The sequence below is a fragment of the Vanessa tameamea genome, chromosome 10 (assembly GCF_037043105.1).
Source record: "Vanessa tameamea isolate UH-Manoa-2023 chromosome 10, ilVanTame1 primary haplotype, whole genome shotgun sequence".
NCBI classification, from domain to species: Eukaryota; Metazoa; Arthropoda; class Insecta; order Lepidoptera; family Nymphalidae; genus Vanessa; species Vanessa tameamea.
The window spans coordinates 5,306,086-5,325,830 of NC_087318.1; the positions used below are offsets into that span (position 1 = coordinate 5,306,086).

The 19,745-nt window shown below is 30.5% G+C and overlaps 1 protein-coding gene across 1 annotated transcript in view; it reads left to right on the forward strand.

Annotated features, from left to right (window-relative positions):
• The window catches only part of LOC113400651 (leucine-rich repeats and immunoglobulin-like domains protein 1), a 39,370-nt gene extending 20,619 nt beyond the window's left edge, over window positions 1-18,751 (forward strand). The window contains exons 2-7 of the mRNA XM_026640330.2: window positions 4,839-4,929; window positions 6,552-6,751; window positions 10,321-10,531; window positions 10,895-11,022; window positions 16,465-16,633; window positions 18,589-18,751. Coding sequence (XP_026496115.1) covers window positions 4,857-4,929; window positions 6,552-6,751; window positions 10,321-10,531; window positions 10,895-11,022; window positions 16,465-16,633; window positions 18,589-18,710 — 903 coding nt within the window. The 5' untranslated portion in view covers window positions 4,839-4,856 and the 3' untranslated portion in view covers window positions 18,711-18,751. The remainder of the gene's footprint in view (window positions 1-4,838; window positions 4,930-6,551; window positions 6,752-10,320; window positions 10,532-10,894; window positions 11,023-16,464; window positions 16,634-18,588) is intronic.
• The last annotated feature ends 994 nt before the right edge of the window (window positions 18,752-19,745 follow it).

Consider the following 19,745-nt stretch of genomic DNA (forward strand, 5'->3'; position numbering starts at 1 on the left):
TTAAAAGTTAAGTAATAATTTTATACATGAAATTTAAAGCGTGTCCTGTGATCAAAATATGTTTTCAGGATAAAAAATTGACATTATGCTCAAATGTATTGCAGTCGTGTGAGTATCTGTATCTCAAACGCAGAACTCCCTTAATATAAGGTATACTTATAATTCTGGAGATACTTCAATGAGCATTATTATTACGCCAGTGTCATCCTGTAGGGAAACCGATTGTTTTTATTTACATTTAGAAATGGCGTGGCTTTATTAAAAGACTGACAATAACAATCAAACAGCTTCGCTTTTGGATGTTGTACCGAAAAAATAAATATTGTCCTCTGTGGCTTTGAAAATATTAAAGTACTCACGTTTGATTTTTATACTTACAATTATATATATTTTAATGTCCCATCAGACACACTAATTTAAATTATAAATAAAATTATTTTATTCTATCATTATGTACTCGTATTATTTTGTACTATCAGTATTAATATTATAAAAGTGAAATTCTGTCCGTCTCTTTCGCTTTAACGGCTAAATCACTGAATTGATTTTAATTAAATGAAGTACAAATGAAGCTTGAACCCCAAATACAGACATAAGTTAACCCTCTGAGGGGGTAATGTCGGAGATAAAGGGTTCTTGAAGTATTTTCGTCACAAACTGAGTTTCAAATATTTCAAACTGCGGCTTCAGCTACTTTATAATATTATGTTCAACATATAAATACATTTTCATTCACAGTAACAGCCTATAAATTTCCCACGCTATAGCTAAGGCCTCCTCCCTTTGAGGAGAAGGTTTGAAGCATATTTCACCACTCAGCTCCAATGCGGGTTGGTGGATACACATGTGGCAGAATTTCGTTGAAATTAGACACATGCAGATTTGCTCACGATGAATCACACTTCACCGCCGAGCACGAAATTAATTATAAACACAAATTAAGCACATGAAAATTCAGTAGTGCTTTCCTGGGTTTGAGCTCGCAATCATCGGCTAAGACGCACGCGTTCTAACCACAAGGCCATCTCGGCTCTTATTTGTGTCATGGTCAACATAATTGCCTTCCATTTTCATTCATTCTTTCAAAATATTTGAATATACAAAATAAAAATTAAATCAGCAAAATTAAATGCGCCCTCAAAACTATGAAGTGAAATGACCAATTAATATCGGAATACAATCCTAAATTGTGTTACCACAAAATTTGAATACCAGAATTATTCAAGCTCTCATTATACCATTACAAATATCATACGATCCCAATGAAACATTACTATATAACAGATTTAATTTTAACTTAATTACCCTAAAAAACTTAACGTAACTTAATCTACCCGTTAAATTGTTGCGTACTCGTATTAAATATTACCTACAAAAATAAACAGTTATTATCAAAGGTTTTTATCACGGCAACAAATCTCATCGTACATGCTATATAAAGTACAACCTTTAAATGCAAAGTCCGAATTGATTTGTAGGTTGGATATAAACGAAATTTAAGCGACTTTCGTATAGATTATCAATAAATTGAACGGATACTCGTTTGTCTGTCCGGAGTTAGCAAAGACAAATTGGTATGAGTTTCCAACAACATCTGAACATGAGCGTTTACTTTTTGTTCTCTGTTCCAGTTGCCAATATGAAATTTAGTTAGGAGTTGTCCTAGTTTTTAGATAAATTTGACCGACAAATATTGTTTTTGGTTATTATCTAATTCAACAACAAACGAAACTATTGTGTAAAGTTATTATATTAAATCAATGTAACAAATATATATAGGTTTATTTCGTAAATAGAACGACAATATATGTATGTATATATAATGATTTTTTTTTGTTATGATATAGGTAGACGGACGAGCAAATGGGTACCTGATGGTAAGTGGTCACCACCGCACTTAAATATCGGCGCTGTATGAAATATCAACCATTGTTTACGTCGCCAATGCGCCATCAAACTTGGAAACTTAGATGTTATGTCCCATGTGCCTGTAATTACAATGGCTCACTTACCCTTCAAACCGGAACACAACAATGCTGAGTATTGCTGTTTGACAGTAGAATATATGATGAACAGGTGGTACTAACCCAGGTGGGCTTACGCAAAGCCCTACCACCAAGTAAGACATTGACATTATTTCGTAAAGTAAATTTTAATTTTAAAAATATTTTGCTTACCGTAAAAAAGGAAAAAACCTTGAGATAGATTCAATGGCTCACTCGTCCTTTAAACCAGAACCTATTAAATTACGTATTCCTATTAATAAAAAAAAGCAAGTACTATGAACAATCATGCACAAAGACTTATTACCAAAAAAACATTAAACCTATTCTGTTCCACTTTAAAATTTCTTATAACTGTGGCTAAATTCACTAATCATTTCTTAGATTGAAATACCAAGCCGTGAGTAATTGTCAAGTTCTGTCTCCGACTGTTTGGTTTCAATTATATATAATGGGCACTGACACGGCCCTTAAGGACTAATTTAATGAAATATTTGTAGAGCTGCTGAAGATCCCTTAAGTGAAATATTCGTAGAATAATTATGTGACCTTCCTCGCCTGAAATAAATAATTAATAAGGCGTATTATGAACCCAAAGGTAGCAAAAAGCCTAAAGTATGAAAAATCTTTTGAATTTATTTTATTACTTGGTAATTTACACTGATTGTGGTTTTGTTGGATATTATTAACATTCCTTGTCCGCTGGATCTGTTAATAGGTAGTTGTTACGACGCTTTGCCAAATGATATGAGAGTATTGTACATACTGGTCATATCTTGGTGGTAGGGCTTTGTGCAAGCCCGTCTGGGTGGGTACCACCCACTCATCAAATATTCTACCGCCAAACCGCAGTACTCAATATTGTTGTGTTCCGGTTTGAAGGGTGAGTGAGCCAGTGTAACTACAGGCACAAGGGACGTAACATCTCAGTTCTCAAGGTTGGTGGCGCATTGGTGATGTAAGGAATGGTTAATATTTCTTACAACGCCATTGTCTATGGGCGGTGGTGACCACATACCATCAGGTGGCCCATTAGCTCGTCTGCCTACCGATATCATAAAAAAAAAATACTAATTTAATTAAACATTGTTAAGACATCATGTATATTGAAGTACTTGATACGCATTTTAATTTTATAAAAATACATTAGAGCAACATATTACCATTGTGAATTTCCGCTTTGAAAATAATTAAAATCAATCTTGGTATCCATAATTAAATTTATTGTAAACAGTATTTACTTGACTTTTATAAACCAGAATAATTGTGTTTGGGTATATAAAAGCAAAGGAATAGATGGGTCAACTTATTCTATAGCGATTCTATAACTGCCAAAACTATCTCTTACTACTTATAAGAGTTCGTAATCATACAAAAAAAAAATGGCTCTTGATCGTTTAAAGATGCGTTTTTTTTTTTAAATTAACCCATTAAAATCTACATTACATAGTATAATCGCTTACCGCTGTCTGTCCCTATGTATGCTTAGATCTTTAAAATTGCACAACGAATTTTGATGTGGTTTTTTTAATAGATAGATTGATTCAAGAGGAAAGTTTACAGGTACAAAACATGCACAATATAGTAATATATGTCTGTCTGTTGTTCTTACACGGTCAAACTATTGTACAGAATTTAATGAAATTTGGTATGAAGTAACCTTGAACTCCAAGGAAGAACATAGGCTTTTTAACCTAACACCTACCAACCAACCTCTAAAACGGGAACAAAGCCGCGGGCGTGAACTAGTTAGTCATATTTTAAATTAAAACAGAATTACATGTTCCGGTTGAATCCCCGATCTTACTGTTAAGAGCCGTTTATCAGGGCGTATGATCTCAAAGCATGTAGCGGCGATATTCCTGGAATCATGCTGGTTGAGCATCACCCTCTATTCTATTATCTTCATGCTTTGAGCTAACATAACAAGATACTGTTGTTTGCATACAAACTTTCGCATATACAAGTCAAACTATATTCGGAAAATTGTGAAAAATATTAACACATTAATAATGTATGTGTATTGTTTAGAGTATTTTTTTGTTTTTTAATATTCATTCTAACTATATTTTCAAATCTAAAGTTACTTACTTAACAGTTACTAGATAATTCTAGTAATATCGAAATATTGCTCGGTATTATTGTTGAAACAGTAGCTATCTAATAAACAAGGCTGATTCTTGTGTTATGAAAGCTGAAGTTCTAAGAATTTCATATTGTTTGGTCTAACACTGTAAGGCTAACAAACTGTTATAAAATATTTTGATTGAGTTTGTAAAGGTTTATCGGAATTGATTTCTGTATTCATTTAAGAGATCACCATTATCTCGACAAACTCATTATTTGAGGTATTAAACCAACTAAATCAATATCCCTTCTTGTGTTTAGTTAGGTATATTTAATACTAGCTATGCCCAACTATAACCGTGTTAAGTTTATCGTGAATAAAAATAATAAATTCTAAAACCTACAATATGTACGAAAGCAAAACAATGCTGTTAATCCCATACCAGGGAATTACAATTAAACCCTGAAAATAGTGTTTAGTATTTATAGTCACCAACTAGCGTAAATTGTTATGACTCTTGATAAACTCAACCGATTTTGATGAAATGAAATAAATAATACTTCGAAGTGGTTGTATTTCAATTACTTATTATCTTAAAAAGACATATTTTGAAAAATATGATCATATTTTCATTCAGATCAAATTGCTCTACAAAAGGCAGCATTTTAAAAATAGTAGACAACCATTTTTATTTCAACCATTTGTATATATACTCTTGTATTATATAATATAACAATTGTAATGTCATGATTTTAATTAATCCACAGATAAATAGGCGGTGAAACATGGGCCAAGTGGCAAGTGGAGCAAAATCCGCATTGTGGATATCTCTTCTGCATGGATGCCTTTTTCTCATTGGTACGTACGGAACTTATCATCATGAGGGCTCAGATAGGTCATTAGACTGAAGCGTATAAAGGAAAAAGATAATACTTTAATATTGTCATAATATTTTCAATAAATATTTAGCCTATAGTATATATATTGTGCTAAAATTATTAACTTAAATAATTTTCCTTTTGCCTCCATAATTAAGTTTTAATAGACGGTTGTTATCTTGAGTAGTTTGGTGACAGGGCTTTATTCAGGTCAACTTTGTTGGAGACCACTTATCAATTATTGTATCGATAAACATTAATAATTCCTAATGCTGAAATTCGGATTGATGGGTGAATAAGTCAATAAAGTTACAGGCCGTGTTGATGTAGCATCTTTGATTTTGATTCGAAGCTTCTGGACGATGACACAAAAAATTTTTTACGATGCCAGCAGCGTCAGGTGCCTCGTTAATTTATTTTCATTATTATAAGAAATTAAAACATAAACATTATATACTTACATTTCTCACACTAAAGTTCGATGTAATATTTTTTTTGCTTTTGTAATTTCGTTTGTGGTTTTGGGCGTTATTATCAAAAGAATTACAATACAGAGTATGAAAATAAAACAATAATGTTCTCAAAAACTGTCATAAATGAATGAAATCTTAAATAAAAGATTATAAGCCGGCCAGAATTGATTTTTACTGTATCTATGCCAAATATAGGCCTAGTCCGATTTCCTTTCAGGAACGAAGTTGTAAATAATTCTCTGACTTGGAGACTTTGTATTTATTTCTATCCGGTCCAGTGACTACGAATGTATAGCAGTTCAATAAGATTGCTATAAAGTTGAATGAAGTGGCATCCTCTTTGTATCTTTAAAAAGCCCTAAGGTTATTAATTTTTAAGAGAGCGTCGTGTGTCGGCATCTTTCAATGCTTATGACATTTCCTTTTTCGCATAATAAATGTTCTATTACGATGTAAACACGATCTCCGTTGCTCGAAAACCTCTTTGTTCTTTAAGTGCTTTGCATTGTAGCGTAAGACGAACCCAGACACGACTCGGTATTTGGATAACAAAATAGCTAATACTTTTTAACAAAGATTAAATTGATTTATTTGACAATCATATTAAAAATGTACAAGAAACTTATAAATAGCCCGTTCATTTTAAATTTTATTAATAGATCACAATAGTTCTATCAGTATTTTACATTTTAAATTGTTATATTTGAATGTAAAATTCCAAGCAATCTGGAATTTTACTTTAAAACTAGTTATTTAATGAAAACAGTAGATACTCAATACATCCAATAACTTCAATAAATATGAATTTGTTTGGTTATATTAAAAATTAAATTAAAAAAATTGTAATATGTAATATGATTTTCGTTTTTTTCTTTCATCCTATAATGTCTGCTTTATGCTTCAGGTACTGAATTTTGTTTTTACATTGTACCTCCAATTGGTTTCATTCAGAAGCCTATAATCCATCAAACCCGGTATATAACTAGAAATATATTTGATTAAAACCGTTTATCAACTTAAAAATATTTTCTATACAACATCGAATAACTCAAATATATGTATAACCGTCATCATTATAACTGACACTACTTTGATAATGATATTAATCCGAGTCATTCTTCTTTCATAGCTGGTTCCGGTACAGACGCTCCATTAGATAACACGACGATGGATATTTCATCACAGAGATTCCGTTCTGAATTCCTTCAAGAGTGGCATGGTGCACAGGATGCTCCATATTTCGATCCTAGTACTCCAAGAAATATTACTGGTCTTGTTGGACATCCGGTTAGATTATTGTGCAGAGTTAAGAATCTTCAAAATAGAACTGTGAGTATTATATACGTTATTGAGTCTTTTTGTGTCTACTATATTGAATATAATAATGCATGCCAGTTTAATGTTTATTTAATCTATTGTTATTATATTAATATTATTATTATATTAGAGGATTACGTTTTTATAAAAAAAAAAAAAATATGTTCTTATATTAATTTATATAAGATTTTAATGAATTCCTACAACTTGTATAAAATCCCGTACATATATTCGATAAAGAAAATGCGGATATTAATCATTCTAAGCTTTAATTTAAGATATTCGAGTGCGAAAACTCTGTTATTAAGGGTACCAACGTGTTTAAAAATCTGAGTAAAGTTTCTAAATATACCATTTCCATATGTGCAGTGACATTGTTTAAGATAAATAAAGTAATATTGTTTACTCTATGACTATATTATTATTATTATATAAGTACTTATTATTATGTGTATAGATTTATAAAAAGCAATATAGCTGTATTATTAAACGCAAAATTAATTCAATGAAATGAAGACATAATCAAGTAGTCGGTTGATATACTGTATAATTAAAAAATAAGTACTATTATCGGCTATAGCTAATTTAAAGATATTAAAGATTTTCTAAAATATTTAATCACATTCAATGAAATAGTTCATACTTCTAAGGTCAACGTATATCACAGTAACAGCCTGTAGATTTCCCACCGCTGAGCTAAGCAGTAGAGACCACTTAATATTATTTGCCCGTCCGCCTAACTATCATAAAAAAATATCTGTATCACGTATATCTTACTCTCAAAGCATATAAAGCTCGGTATTTATTTGTATCAGTGAGTTATGAGAAATGGCACGCTTAGTGGCGTGTAGCTGCCAATGCTCGCAGGTCAAATACAATATTTATTTAAAAAAAACAAGACAAATTATAAAAATATCATAATCGGTACCATTTTTTATAAAATTTTCCGACAAAATTCAACAGCCCGAGTTTCATCTCTTTGTTATATCCTATTCAGGCTATTTTCTAAATCGCCAACAATTTATTTCACCATAGAATCAGTATCTAATAAATTGGGGCCATGTTTATTCGGCACGAACATAAAATGTTCAGTGATATGGGCTCTAGAGGTTTTATATTTATGATTAGCTTTTCTGATAGCGATCGCCTCGGTTCTAAAGTGCGCACTTAAGCATCCTATTGATAAAGCGTAGACTGCAAATACCCTCAGACTCCATTATATCTCGTACGAAAAGACGTTGATTTTAAATTAACGTCTGAACTTAAATGTTTATCGATGTATTTTTGTGATTATTTTATTTTTCTTCGAACAAAGGTTTGTATTGAGAATTTACATGGGTTTTGTTTTAATGTACCGCTTTATCTTCTTAGTAACTCAACGTCAATCGATCATTTACGAGTAAATATGACGTACCTATACTAATTTTCTTTTAGTTTACATCCAAATAACCTTGAACGCACAATTTCAGATTATTGTTCTACTACATGTAACTCATTTTCAATTCTTTATCTGTAAAGTTATTTTGACCTATCATATTTGTATTTTCAAGTGTTGTCCTTATGTACGTATGTACCTACATTAAATAAAATCCTTGACAAATCGATTTGGGAATTTTTGTGAGAATACTCTTGGATATTATATCCATGCATCTACCAGTTATAGAAGATGACATTTTGTAGGAAATTTGCAAATTTTCTAGAAGTTTTCAGTTTTTAGACGAGAAAATAAAACGTTTTAGCATCGCCAGCGGATCGCCTAACTTGACACAGATTATAATATAGTATCTATTAGTAAGTAAAATAAACAAGCTATCTAAAACACACATATATACACTCATAAATATGTCAATACATACGAACACAAATATTTATATATAATGTTCTAAAATAAATATTCAAATCTAGTTTTATTATATAGCTTTATATAAACAACGCCTATTTTTCTTAATATTTCGTATATTTTAATTTGTATCGTTAAAGTATATCAAATATATATCTACGTACTATACTTACTTTAGGACCAACTTCACTGAACCATACAATAAAATACGATATCAATATAATTATTACTTAGAAAATATGTAATGTATTTATAATTGGACGTATAAATGCGATGTATAAGTAAAATTTACTGGGAAGATAATAAAATGTAGAATATCAGTATCGTTAAGAAAATATTATTTCGTAAATATACCTAATTTATGGCTCGCTCAGTTATACTAGTACACTGAGTAAGATAACAAAGCAGGTTTTGATGAATTTCGCTCATAAAATCCTACTTTGCATATTATACACATTGCTTGCCGTCGAAGGACAAAGTTTTTAAAGTAATTGGAATCCATTCGAAAGTTTATATGTATATTTAATGTTTTCATTGCAAGTATCGGGGGGTCGTTTTAAATAACGTCACTTCTTATATCAGTCTGTACTGAACTTTCAAATTTTTTTAAGACTTCAGTAAAAGTAAGAAACAACGCTAAAAATGCCTACACACTCAAAATATATTTTATAAGTTTCAATGACTTGACATTAAGATCTCAGATACTTTTATTTTTAGTAAAAAGGTTCTTAAAAGTAACATAATGCTTTATCTTATTCTCTCTACGAGTTAGTGAAATAAGTTGTTTTTGTTTTTAAGTTTACTTTACTCGATATAAGAGTTGACTTTCTCAGACGAATATTTTACACGTGCAAAAATCGACCACCCTTATTAGTCCAGTGAATAAAGACATTGCACATGGATCAATGGGGACTTTTGGGAATTTGTTCAGAACCATAAAAGTAAGGTTCATCCAAAACTCAAGCTTTCCCCTAATTTTTCCGAAGTTAGGTCTTTATTTTGTCTTTATTCACTGGACTATATATACCTATCCGTACTTAACTAATATTCTTTAGATTTTAATTAATACTAAACTAATTTTCTTTAGATTAATATAATCAAGAAAGAAGAAAATCATTTTTAACAATAAAATAACTTTAAAACTATAACATAGTTATGAAAGAATGGAAAGTTTTATAAAATCGAGCAAAGAATTTAGTACCTAAGTTTTAAATGCAAATTATTGTTGCTGCAAGGATAACAAGATTTAGTTGTCTAGATTAATTTAACTTACTATCTAGATATCGAGATGGCTGAGAGGATAGAACTCGTGAATCTCGAATGAAGGCCGTCGATTCTAATCTATGTAACATCAACAAAATTGAAATCAATAGTATTACTAAAATGTATTTCTTTTTTTAACGATGCGGTTTATTTATATTTACAAAAAAACAATTCTTTGATATTTCTACTTCAGTATTTTTCGTCTTATCGTAGCATTTCAGTACAAGTCGCCTTTCTTTCTTTCATTTCTTATTTTATGTCGAGAAATCATTTGAACTGTTTTTCTTTTAGTTTTATATCCATTGCTGCTTGTATGTATATTTTGTTGCGTTTTTTTTTTATTTCTTTTATAGTACACTTAAATACAATGTTATTATAATGAAGCAACAGCAGCAAACGAAACTTTTTAGAATTTGTTTTTCAACGCTAGGATATCAATCGCGAGATGGTTAAACAGTGTAATTTTTTACTTTGATAGGTTTCATGGGTGCGACATCGCGACATTCATCTTTTGACAGTAGGGCGGTACACTTACACGTCTGACCAGCGTTTTGAAGCTCAACACAAGCCAAGATCTGAAGAGTGGGCGCTTCGTATACGGAGTCCACAGCGTCGAGATTCAGGCCAATATGAGTGTCAGATATCAACAACACCACCGATAGGCCATCCCGTATTTCTTAATATTGTTGGTGAGTGCAATAAAAGTTGTTGATATTTAGTATATTTTATGATGACATTTATTTATGTAATATTCGGATGATCTTTGTTGGCTGCTCAGAATTTAATGATAAATGGCCAATAAGATATAGTTTTTAGAAAAACAAGAAATTCGTGCGAAAACTTATACAAATAAGCACAATTCAATGTAACACACTTTATTACTTTTAAAATTTCACGTACGTCTACAAAAAACAAACTTCAGGCCGGCCAACTTAGACTAACACTAACTTACATAAAGTGATAAACATAGAATGATTTAACTTAAAGCTGTCATCTACAAATGAATCCATTTATGTAGCCATGTATATTATAAGTATTATATTTATTCCTAGAACCAGAAACAACGATATCAAGCGGTGCCGAATTATTCATACAAGCGGGATCGACTATTAATCTAACTTGTACGGTTCGACATACACCCGAACCTCCTACTTCTATAACATGGACTCACGGAGATCAGGTAAGGATAATATATCCACTGGAACACCAGGGACCATCTTTGATTTTTGTATATTAAAAAGATTTCATTATAGAATAACGCCTTCCTCAAAGTTATTGTAATGAATGACATTTTTGGATGATGATTTTTTATACGATGCCAATGATCAGTCAAGTAATAAAAATAATGTCGTCTATTTCTGTATTAGATACTAGAAGAGACAGAATTTTTACATGAAAATTTAAAATTTTCAATAATTTTGTGATATTTTATACCTGTAAAAATGTTTTCAATATTCTCACGAAACTGCTCGCAATTTTCTACATCTTAGTGATATCTATTTCTGTTGAAAATAAACTGTAGTGTACGGCATAATACAGAATTGGCGCAGGTTAAATCTCTTGGGATACACTCCAGAAAAATAACAAGACTCAAGTATTGCTTTGAATTTATAGTTCATAAACAAAATAGAACGAGAAAAGCCCAATTACTAGAACACATGAATCATAAACATTACAGGTTCGAGCGCGGGCAAGCGCCTCAGATTTTAATTTGTTTTTATAACCCATCTCGTGATCGGCGGTAAAAAACAAGTGAATCTTAGTTTCTGGATAAGTGACCGGTTTTAGGTAGAATATAATATATAAATAAAAAGGCGAAAAATATACGGTATTCTTGTTGTGCAACCTTGTCAAAATACCACAATAAGATTAGACGTTTTCAGTAAATAAATATTGATTTTACATCTTGCATATATCAAATATATCCAAATTCATATATCATATATAAATATAAGATTTTAAATTAACATGGTTATTTTTATTACTAACAAGACATTCGTAGATGTTCACGTGAACAAGACATTCGTAGATAATATCGAAATATCGAGCTCCACCAAATAAAAATAAAAAACATGGTAAATATCCCGTTTTAGATACTGTTAGTCATATATAAATATATCTTATATCCCGTTATTTAAAATTTCACGAGTGAATATCAATTTACTCTCTTGCGAGCTACCGGATAGATTTAAATTAAATAACGAGGTGAAAAAAAGTTCACAGAATTATACTTGTACAAAGTTCAAGTTAATATTATATTGAACTTAATATAACGATGCGTCGAGTGCTATGAAGTTCGTCAGAAGGTGCGATATGAGAAAAAACTAAAATACCTATTCGTAGAGAGAACACTAAAAAATACTCAGAACCATAATGTCGTAAAGGTTTTGAATTAAGTATATACTTAACTTTTTAAATCATTAGAAGCGTCGCGACTTTTAGCGTCGACCAATCAGATGCATGTGTCCAAGTTTTATTTTATTTACAATTTTAAGCCTTACAATAAATAATAATAAATATAATAATTATTTATTTTTAATAGAAATAATAGTTCAATTTTGTCATAGATTAATATATTAAATAATAATTATTATCGTTATTATTTATTTAATTATATAGAAACGTTATACGAAGAATGCTTTAAAAGTGACTACTTAAACTATGAATAACACACATCAGCATCGATAACTTTGCTGAACAAAGCACTTATGGATTACCTGCATTTCAGCAATAAAGTAAAGTAAAAAGTAAAAGTATAGTAAGAGCCCGTAAACTCTGCGCCAATGCACGTTGGCCACAGCTGAGGCACAATTTCGTTGAAATTAGACAAATGCAGGTTTCCTCACGATGTTTTTTTTTGATCACTAAGCACCAGATGAATTATAAGCATAAAACTGCCTGCCTGCCTGGGTTTGAACACGTAATCATAGGTTAAGATGCACGCGCTCTAGCCACTGGGCCATCTTGGATCAATAATTAATATAGTGTCTTATGTTCAATGACGGATGTTAATTCCTAACACCAAACCTTTTTCGTATCTTATCATTACCAATTTTAACGAATAAACTTCATAGAATTTGTAAATGTATAATATTTACATTCATAAAAGTAAAGCTACTTTTAAATATTGAAATTAATCATATGATTCATTATAATATTTGCTATATAATGCTATTACAGTTGCTGTTCATTTAGGCTTACAAGGTACGGTTCAATATTGTTTATCTTTCCATAAACCGTAATTCGTTGAACTGTTTAAAAATACATGACTTGTTATCATTTATCAAAGTTTGAGTAAAACTTTTGCGTGCGTGATAAGCTTTCGTTTAGACTTCCACACTACTTTATTATTTACTCGACATCTACATATGTATTGTTTAAACTACATTTAATGAATTCCAAGAATAAATACTTCAATGTATATTTCAATGTAAATTAGCCGAAAAATCTTATTTTAATTAATATATTGGAACAAAGTCCAGGTATCAACTTACGTTGGACAACGTTTTATTCTAAACTAAGTATGGGTTCCAATTAAATTCTAAAGCTTTATCTTTATGTCGGTACATCGCATTCAATTATTTGACCTGTCAACGACTTTAGTAATTCGAGAGAATAATTAATGCTTATGACCCTTGACGATATTGAAGATTAAGTTATTTTATATGACAGTTAAGTATATTTGGTTAACCTTCATCGATATTCTAAATTACTAATTAAATTCGTTTCTTTTATTTTGTCCGTAAAATTGTAAAAAAAAATTTAACCTTTGCTATGGCAAAGGTTACATTTATTTTTTTACAGTAAAGTGTAAAAAATAACCGTCCGCATTGCATGTACGTGCCGCATTGCGATTTGTTAATTTCTAAGAAATAATATTTGTTTTATAATAAATTATTATTATAAAACAATTATCATATAACAATGATATTAATTTATCGGTCAAATACATAAATCGGGCTAGGTAGTTTATTTCTTCCGGTTATTATTATTGAACTAATAGTATAGTACTTAGAAGACTTATATTTATTATTAAATATGTTCGCGGTTGACGCACTTTCACAACATTGTTAAGGTAGGGAAATTATTAAATAGCAAGCGCCGAATTGACAGGTGTCAAACTATGAAAATATGTCGCCTTAGAATGTAATACGGTTAAAAAGCAACTTCCCGTAGTACTACTGGATCGTTCGGTAGTTCAATGAGAATACTTTTTACTCGAGTAACAAAGTAAAGTAAAATTGTTAGTACCACGAAAAACGAACATTTGTAGAAAACTTCTATTGTGCATCACTGGTTAAGTTATAAAGGAACAACTGAGCTGATATGAAGGTGATAAATTATTAAATTATAATAATTGAATTTCGATTCATTTAATGTGTCTTTGTAAATAATTTAGTAAGATATTATAATAAAGGTTAAATACAAATATATATATATATATATATATATAATACCTAAATACCCTTCTATTAACTTACGTTACAAATATTTATGGTTTAATTTATTCAATTAGCTGTAAAAATTTAATTATAACGTTGTTCTTGATCGTATTTCCGAGAAAACTGTAGTATGAGAATTATATTTCGTCGAAAAAAAAACAATGTAATCAAAAATTTAGGTTAACCATTTAAAATATATCAACGAAATAACGTACGATAAGAAAATAAAAAACTGAATTATTAATTAGTTTAATTTAATATCTCGAATATGGCGATGAAGAAAAATATCATTACCTCACAATATTTTTCCGCATATTGTTTCGGGTAAGGCCCACCATCTAGTATTGAAGCAGCGTAGTGAATAAGTTTTAGAGTTTAGGTTTGGAATAGGTTTGGACCTATCTTTACCGAATAACAATGACATTCCCTGTTTTTGTTCTTCAATCCTAAGAAAAATCAATCAAATTTCATTTAAGCATGTATTCAAAATATTCTGTTAATCATATGTATGGTGGAAAAAATACAATGTAGAATGATTGGTGAAAAACTTTGAAGTACCACATACGAGTATATCGTAGTTGGTTTGATAGAACACATTTGAGTATACATACCTGAATAACAATATGAATTATTAATGCAGCCCCTAAAATACGCAGCAATATGTGTAATTATAATTATGACGTTGTAATCGTACTTAGTTGGAGTTACTAAATATATAATAAGCTGAAAACAGAATATTCATATCATTTGGATTTTTTTTATTTATTATTACGAAGTAGAAGGAGTACCCGTAGTACTGAAATGAATGTTGTAAGTTCTTCATAGCAATACAATGTAGCCATTTTATTCATTATATATATTTCGCGTTTGTACTCCACGACTACTTACAGGTGGAGTCACTTATATGCCTAGTGTATATATAAAAAAAGAGAATTTCAAAGACAGATATGTATGTTTACATTGACAATTATGGCATTAATTCTAGCAGTATTTTTCTATTGAATCGCAATTCTGTTTCTTTAAGAAAAAAATAAGTCCTAAAGTGTAAATTTTTAAAAAGGTTTTTAGGACATTCAGGACCAGTGTACTATTTCATATTCTTTGGGAGGAGGGAAGATACATACGTCATCATTTTTCAAATTCTATGTTCATTATCGAGTTCAGATCGAATTCGACAAATGCATAACTTGCATTACGTTAATGAGAATAGGAAAGATCAAATGATCAATATTACCTTAATTAAAACGACTTCTTAAAGATCCGGGACTTGAATTATATGATCAAGGCAAAAACGAGAGATAGTTAATTTTCTCTGGTATTGTTATTAATAAATAATTCAGGTACGGTGCAATTATTAATAAAGAAAATTATATTATGATATAATTATAATGTTTATCACTCTAGAATAACTTAACTTTTTACGAGTGAAAAAAAATAAATAAATCATCATTACTTCCGGAGATTACCCTTCCATACTGATAAATAAATTTTACCTCTTTAGAATATTGGTGTAGATTACGTGGTCACCCTTAATAATTACCATACCATACTGTCTTTATAAAAAGTGCAAAGTATATTTATTGCTATATTCTTTAAGGAAAAATATCCCTTGAATTCTTTTGAACCGAAATCGCCTGACGTTAATACCTAAAATGAACAAACGAGCCGGCTTAAGCTCTGAATCCTTCCCACTGAAAAGGAATTGTATTGTTTAAAAAGCGACTTTAAATATTTTTATCTACATTTCACGTTAAAGGTAATTCATTATAAGACATAATTATATTTTTAAATTATGTTCTGTTACGTACATTTAATATTTATTTATCAGTATAGGAACAAATTAAATCGCAACAATAATTAGGTATGATTTTTTTTTTTATATATATTGGACAACATCACATACATTACTCAGATCCCAATGTAAGTAGCTAAAGCCCTTGTGTTATGGAAATCAGAAGTAAAGACGGTATCACAAACACCCAGACCCAAGACAACATAGAAAACTAATTAACTTTTTCTACATCAACTCAGCCGGGAATCGAACCCGGGACCTCGGAATGGCGTACCCATGAAAACCGGTGTACACACTACTCGACCACTTAGTATGTTGAGTTAAAGATTATTTTACAAATCTTACACAGATTCTACATAATTCTTTGTTTTTATTTTTTTACATCCAGATAATAAACTTCGATTCAGCTCGAGGTGGAATATCGCTGGTGACAGAAAAAGGTCTTAAGAGCACAAGCCGGCTACTTGTTCAACGAGCGAGAGGGTCTGATGCCGGAGCCTACTCATGTGGACCCAACAATGCTCCGCCAGCTTCGATCAGAGTACATGTACTATCGGGTAAGGGACTAAATATTCTTAAAAAAGTTATCACAGAACATTGATATATTATACATTTACCTTTTATTTAATAATACAATATTTTAATAATATATATAACCGATTTAAATATTTACTGTTTAAGAAAATTATACTACGTAGTTAAACGATTCAATTTTATTTCAAACTAGCGACCCGCTCCGGCTTCGCACGGGTGCAATGCGGATACTAAACATACTACAGAATGTCTTACAACGTTCACAGTTTGTCAGTCATTAGACAATACAAACTGCTATGTCCCTGCGTTGTAAATCTGTAATATCTTCGAAAATATATATTTAAATAATATACTGTAAGCCATATTAATCTATATTAAATGCACAATGTACTTAAGGTACTTCATTGGATAAGAATTAATGCTGTTTTGCTTAAAACCGCTTCGAAAATAAGCCATTATTTCTCGTAAAAAGTAAAGGATAAAACATAGTTATGTGGGTTATCCCTAAAAGATAGACATATACTATGCTGATTTTTTTGAAGACCTTTATAAGGTATACAAAACTGTAGTACATTATTTTGATCTATCTCGTAGGGTTCAGCCAGCGTTTGCAATGTAAGCTCTTATTTACGACATCACTTTAGAAACCTTTAAAATTATCAGTGTTTCTCTAATATATTGTACATGTATTATACATATAATCCTTTCTCTTGAATCCATCTGTCTATTAAAAAGAATCGTATCAAAATCAGTTGTGTAATTTTAAATATCTAAGCATACACAGTGACAGACAGCGATAAACGACTTTGTTTTATACTATGTAATGAAGAAGGAATATTACATGAACACACAAATAATCACCAAAGTTAGCATCTTAGGTGATATATAGATGATAGTATTACTACCTTTTATACGTCTTTTCAACGTACGACGACTAGGTGACTGATTTAGTAGACTAACAAATTATATTATAAAAATAAGAACAGATACAGAATACTCTTATTAAAATAGAGGTTATTTTCCAATGTTAATTTAAATTCCTTCTTCATTTCAAGCGTTCTCAGCGTTTTATACAAGGCTTACTACTTCTGGCTTTACAATTTGAACAAATCTCGTGCAATCTTCTAATAAAAAATCTTTGGTTTTAAAAATATAAGATCTAACGTCATTCATCCATCTCCGCCAATTTGAGCCCGATTAGCTCATAGATTTATATGAATTATATCCTTAAAAAAATATTTTGGAAACTTTAATAGTTCAATGATAATGAAAAGATCTAGAGACAATGTAAAGAAAGTTTAGTAAATAAATTACTAAGCTTCATAAACTTCATAACCTAACAATTTTGCTTATGTTAAGCTAAATTGTGAAAATAACTTGAAGTTATAATTGGTAGCTTCGTTATAACTTAAAACGTGATACTTCACAGCTGATATTCGAAATGCCAAGCAGTTACATGTTCTCAAATTGAAATGAGAAGATGTTGAGATCATTTATATTACATCACATTGACAGCCTGTAAATTTCCCACTGCTGGGCTAAGGCCTCCTCTCCCTTTGTGGAGAAGGAGAAGTTCGTATGTGTATTAATTAATGAATTTATTTTATTTTATCATAATGTGTCTCCTGTTAATATTTATGGTGCAATTGTCACTTGCAATTGGGAAATTAAACACTGTACTGAGTTCAATTTATACAACGCCAAATAATATGAACTGTCCACATTTACTAATCGATTTTTTTAACTGGCTTCAATACAGAAGCTATCATGAGGTGGTTTTTTGGGTGCATAGAATACGACATATCTACTTATTAAAAGCCGATTTTTATTATTCCCTTTTGATTGATATTGCATACACAATGAGCATTTCATTTCTTAAAGAAGAATAAGAACTCTCTTGTTCCATTTGAAGTAGATTACGGGAAAAAAAAATTAATCAATATACATGTAAGTAATTAAAAATATTTTATTGTTTTAGGTGAACATCCAGCAGCGATGCAGCAAGGCTGTGCGATATCGTGTCTAGACTTTTCCGTGTCAGTTATTGTATCTATACTAACGTTATATACTTTATTGCCTAAACACTTATTCGGAACGTGAACATAAAGAAAAGTGTTTAAAAAAAATTCAAACTCGATACAGTCAGCTATAAAATATTACATTACAAACAGTATCATCATTTCAGTCAAATTTTTGAAAAGCTGTCGACGTTGATTGAATTTTTAATCTAAGTATATTGTGGCTGTCTGTGTCCAAAAGTTATTAAGTGAATAAAATTAGAAATACTAAAATATATTTGTTAGGTACTTTTTAAATTATAAGGTTCGAGTGATAATTGTCTTTGTTCAATGCAAGTTTTAATAAATATACGGTCCATTATCTTAAAATATGTATACAGCTTACTGCGTGTCCACGAGAATGAGGAAAATAAAATGTCTTAGAATCATCATGACATGTAATTTACGACTACTATTAATAAACTAGTTAAGGCGTTATTAGCATATTTATTACTTTTGATAACAATTTGTATTAGCATTTTTGTAAGCACCTAACATCAAGCGAAGCGGAAACTACCGTAAAAAAGACGTCAAAGAGAATTCAGTCACTTCAGTGAACAGATAACTAGATAATAGGTTATAAAAATACTTTTTATGTTTTATTATTATACTAAATAAATTGTATTGACACCAACGCCGCCGATAGTGTGTTTTCTAAACTGATTCAGAATAAATTTTCAAGATTTAAAAAAATTTACACACTCATAGGAAGTAAATGAATTTGAGGTTCAGAATGTTCAGACTGTAAATTTCCCACTACTAGGTTAAGGCCTCCTCTCCCTTTGAGGAGAAGGTTAGGATCATATTCCAACACGCTGCTCCAATACGGATTGGTGGATTCAAATGTGGTAGAACTTCGTTGAAATTAGATACACGCAGGTTTTCTCACGATGTTTTCCTTCACCGCCGAGCTTGAGATGAAAATTAATTGGTGCTTGCCTTGGTTTGAACCCGCAATCATCGGTTAAGATTGTCGCGTTCTAACCACTGGGCAGACGACTCTGGAGGTTAATAAAAAGACTTGTAATAACAATTATACCTAATCATATTTCCGTTTCCCAAACATCCTTTTCAATTA